The 3,863-nt window shown below is 40.4% G+C and overlaps 1 protein-coding gene across 1 annotated transcript; it reads left to right on the top strand.

Annotated features, from left to right (window-relative positions):
- The first annotated feature begins 1,743 nt into the window (after nucleotides 1–1,743).
- On the top strand, nucleotides 1,744–2,676 carry LOC138296963 (olfactory receptor 13C8-like). The gene has a single exon (XM_069236478.1). It carries the CDS (start codon nucleotides 1,744–1,746, stop codon nucleotides 2,674–2,676), a length of 933 nt encoding a protein of 310 aa, XP_069092579.1.
- Nucleotides 2,677–3,863: the final 1,187 nt, after the last annotated feature.

The raw sequence follows: 3,863 nt of genomic DNA, 5'->3' as shown, positions 1-3,863 counted from the left end.
AGAATTGTAGTTATACCATACAATATGATTTTACTGGTAATGCTTCTGGAAAAATTAGCATTAAATATGTGACTAGCAATTTTCTTTCCCAATCCATATGTAGAAAAGGCTTGGTTTGTTTGCTAATCTATTTTGAGCAATTGAAATCTTCTTGTGTTCAGTAACATGCTGCTAGTCTCGCTCCTCCTTTTATTCTACTGATGTAGGTAAAAATGCCTATTGCATCCAATGTATAGTTTCCAGAGTTTCAGGACTTTTGAATTATCACTCCTAGTCAGATGGGGCAAGATCTTTGGTCGGGATAACACCCTGCCCGATCCTAAGTTCACCTGGTGAAAACTCAGGCCTGGTGTCTCCCTATTCTTTGTAGCACACAAATTTTCCCTAATGAAAGAATGTGTTATCTCTACATGCAAGCACATTCAGAATTCAGAATACACAGGTGGGAAAGGGCCTGGGTATCCTGGGGCCCCTATTACAGCTAGGGCACACGTTTTCTGTTTGTGCTATGGTGCACCTTTAAACAGAAAAAGTGCATCCCATTACAAAGAATGTGCTGCCCTCAGAGCAGATGCAAACTCGTACTGACATTCTTCGAAGCTGTTCCTTGTTTCACTGTGCAGGTGAAAAACCGCCTGTACTTTGTGGAGCGAGTAGAGATCCCTTTGCAGGGAAGTGCAATGAGTGACTGCACTTGCCTGCAAAGGGATGTCTGGGGGTCCATGGGATCCCCTTCTTCTCCTCCAGGGGTCTGCTAACAGGGGGCACACTGAAAATGTGCCACCTTTTGTGACACACTGAAAGTTTCATTGGGTAAAGGTACATACATAACATGTCTCAATGAAAAATTACAGACCCAGTTTTCCCCTGTTCTCTGTACCATGCAACTTGGAATTGGAGACATGAAGTGCAAACCCACCTGTCTGTCATTATTAGCAAGCCGCAGAGCTACTGACTTCATGGCTATTGGCAGACATTCTATCAGAAAGCCTGCTGTCATAGAACCATACATTGCCCTCACCCACACATTGTTGCAATCTTTCATTAGTTACCGCAATAGTGTCATGAGGGTTTTGCATCCATCGCAATGATCAAACCATATAAAGTTGAAATCAGGCAGAGTGGCAAATTGCACTCCTAAAGTTGAATTCAAAACAGCCTAGTTCATAAGGTTCTTCATGAGTGTGCACATAAAAAGCCCACCAACCTAATGGTGCCATAAAAACTGACTAGTCTTCACAAAGCAGGGATCCAGAAAAAACTTGTAATTTAACCTCACAGATTCACACATTTTGGAGAGGAAGCCTACAAGTGAAAGAAGTATGCAAATGTTTTCTCCATTCCTTAGGATTAAAAGGATTCTGGAAAAGTCCATAAAGGCTTGAGAACCACATGTTCAATGAGCCTCACTTGGATCTTCTCTATCTCTTATTGTACTTACTTTAACTTAAATAGGTCTGAGGAGGTCCTTTGCAAGAACTTAGAGCCGTACAAAAGAAATATAAATGTAGACAGAACTGTTGTTGGGATAAAGAGATTGTGTACATAGGTTGCTATAACCCCCACAAGGCAGAAAGCACATATAGATATTTTTAAAGTCAAGCACTTCCATTTGCAAATATATGCTGATGCTTTGAGTGCTTAAAGATGTGTCCATTCTTGATCAGCAACTTCTGAGTTCTTGTAAAATGTTTTATAATATTTATTTTCCTCTTTTTTGCAGACATAAGGAGTGGAACCCAAATGGAAAAGAAGAACGAAAGCTCAGTGGCAGAGTTCCTGCTGCTGGGCCTTTCTGAGGACCCCAGTATGCAAATTGTTCTCTTCATTTTCTTCCTAGTTTTATACATGGTCACAATTTTTGGAAACATTTTTCTGATCACAGTCTGTGTCTGCGATCCACACCTTCATACCCCTATGTACTTCTTCCTAGCTAACCTCTCTTTCATTGACATCTGTTACTCAACAGTGATTGTCCCTAACCTGTTGAACCAACTCATTGTTACAAGGAGAATGAGCTTCTCTGGTTGTGCTACTCAAATGTACACTTATCTCTTTCTAGGGTGTACAGAATCCATGCTTCTGTCAGTCATGGCATATGACCGCTACATTGCCATCACATTTCCTTTGCGCTACACAGTCATTATTAGAAGATCTAGTTGTATGATACTGATGTGTGGTTGCTGGCTAATTGGCAGTGTGATGGCACTTCTAGATACAACTTTTGCACTTCAGTTACCTTTATGTGGCAACAATGTTATAGACCACTTTTTTTGTGAAGCCATGACTCTACTGAAAATGGCCTGTGTGGACACCTTTATCCCACAGATTATGTTTTTTGCTGTTGGAAGCTTTGTGCTGCTAATCCCAAGCCTTGTAATTCTCATTTCCTACATACGCATTATCATCACCATAATGGCAATCCGCACTGCTGCCGGTCGATACAAAGCCTTCTCGACTTGTTCCTCACACCTGGTAGTCGTCATTATATTATATGGGACAACCATGTTCTTGTATATGAAACCAGTGTCCAAAAATGTTGATAATCAAGAAAAAGTGGTCTCTGTGTTTTACACTGTGATGCCCCCAATGATGAACCCATTGATCTACAGTTTGAGAAATAAGGATGTCAAGGTAGCACTAAAGAAGGTTATCTGGAGTGACATTCATCATTAAATATGTTCTGTTTCATTAGTACTTTCTATAATGATGACACAGAAATGTGAACTGGGAAAATATGGGATACTAACACTGGTACAATTGTGGTATGAAGTTATAATTCTGCTAAACGTAAGCTGTTAACATAAACTATATTTCAGTATGAGAAAACAATTTGCTGTCATTCAACTAGCTTAATGGATGTGGGGACTATGATATAACCTGTGACTCATACCCGTATTTTCTAAGTGCAACAAAGCTGCAATTGTGGCTTAATCTCACCAATGATGCATCCTGTGTCCTGATAGTTTTGAAGGTCGCTATAGGTAGCATCCCATTTCTGGGATGGGAGTTGGAGAAAGTGCAATGTTCGGAAATAATGAGACACTGTCCCCTTCTTCTAGATCCATGAATATCATTTTGAGTTGAGATCCTTGTCTTGTACTGGTGGTTGGCCATAATTCATGCAGAACAGGAAATGACAACCTTACTGTGCATGCTGTGAGTTCCAGGATCATTGCTGTAAGAACTACTAGTGTTAAAATCCTTCCTGTTATTTTAAGTCATCTTCATTTTCCAGTTCAGCATCTTAGTAGCAGGAACTGCTGAATAGCTGATGAGGCTCTCTGGCCTAAACTCTTGATTAGGTCATTAAGTTACGACAGTAACACTGAATGTATGGAAGAAAACTCTGTGTAGCATATCACTGTGGAGCTACATAGTGGCAGAGTGATTGCAGTGTTATTCCACAGCTATTATGATGTCACAGGTGTATGAGTTGGATCTAGATGCACAGGTAGGCACCAGATACTACACATGAAAGATAATATTACATGACCTATTGATGGGTGGTTGTTTCTCCAGCCGGTGATATTCTAACTACTTCAGGAGTGATACAACTCTAACTCATAGGGGATATACACCAATCACTTCTGGTTGTGAGTCCAGAGATATTTGAGAAACACTCATCCACACATACATTAATATTATGAATGCTCACTTACGTGAGTCCTTCTGTGGACTACTGAACACAAAACTTACATGCTGGTTGTTATGGAGGGGATGAGGGCATTTTTGTGTGAGCTTGCTTGCTAGTTATCTTGGAATGATGGTCTTCTTACTCTAAAACATGGCAGTGCATTGGCATGGGATTTGTTGGGCTCTATGATGAGCTAGATCTAATCAGGGTTATAGAGTATGGTTGG

This window comes from Pleurodeles waltl, chromosome 5 (genome assembly GCF_031143425.1).
Source record: "Pleurodeles waltl isolate 20211129_DDA chromosome 5, aPleWal1.hap1.20221129, whole genome shotgun sequence".
Taxonomy (NCBI): Eukaryota; Metazoa; Chordata; class Amphibia; order Caudata; family Salamandridae; genus Pleurodeles; species Pleurodeles waltl.
Note: the sequence above shows the minus strand (reverse complement) of the source record. Positions and strands in the feature narration are given on the sequence as shown.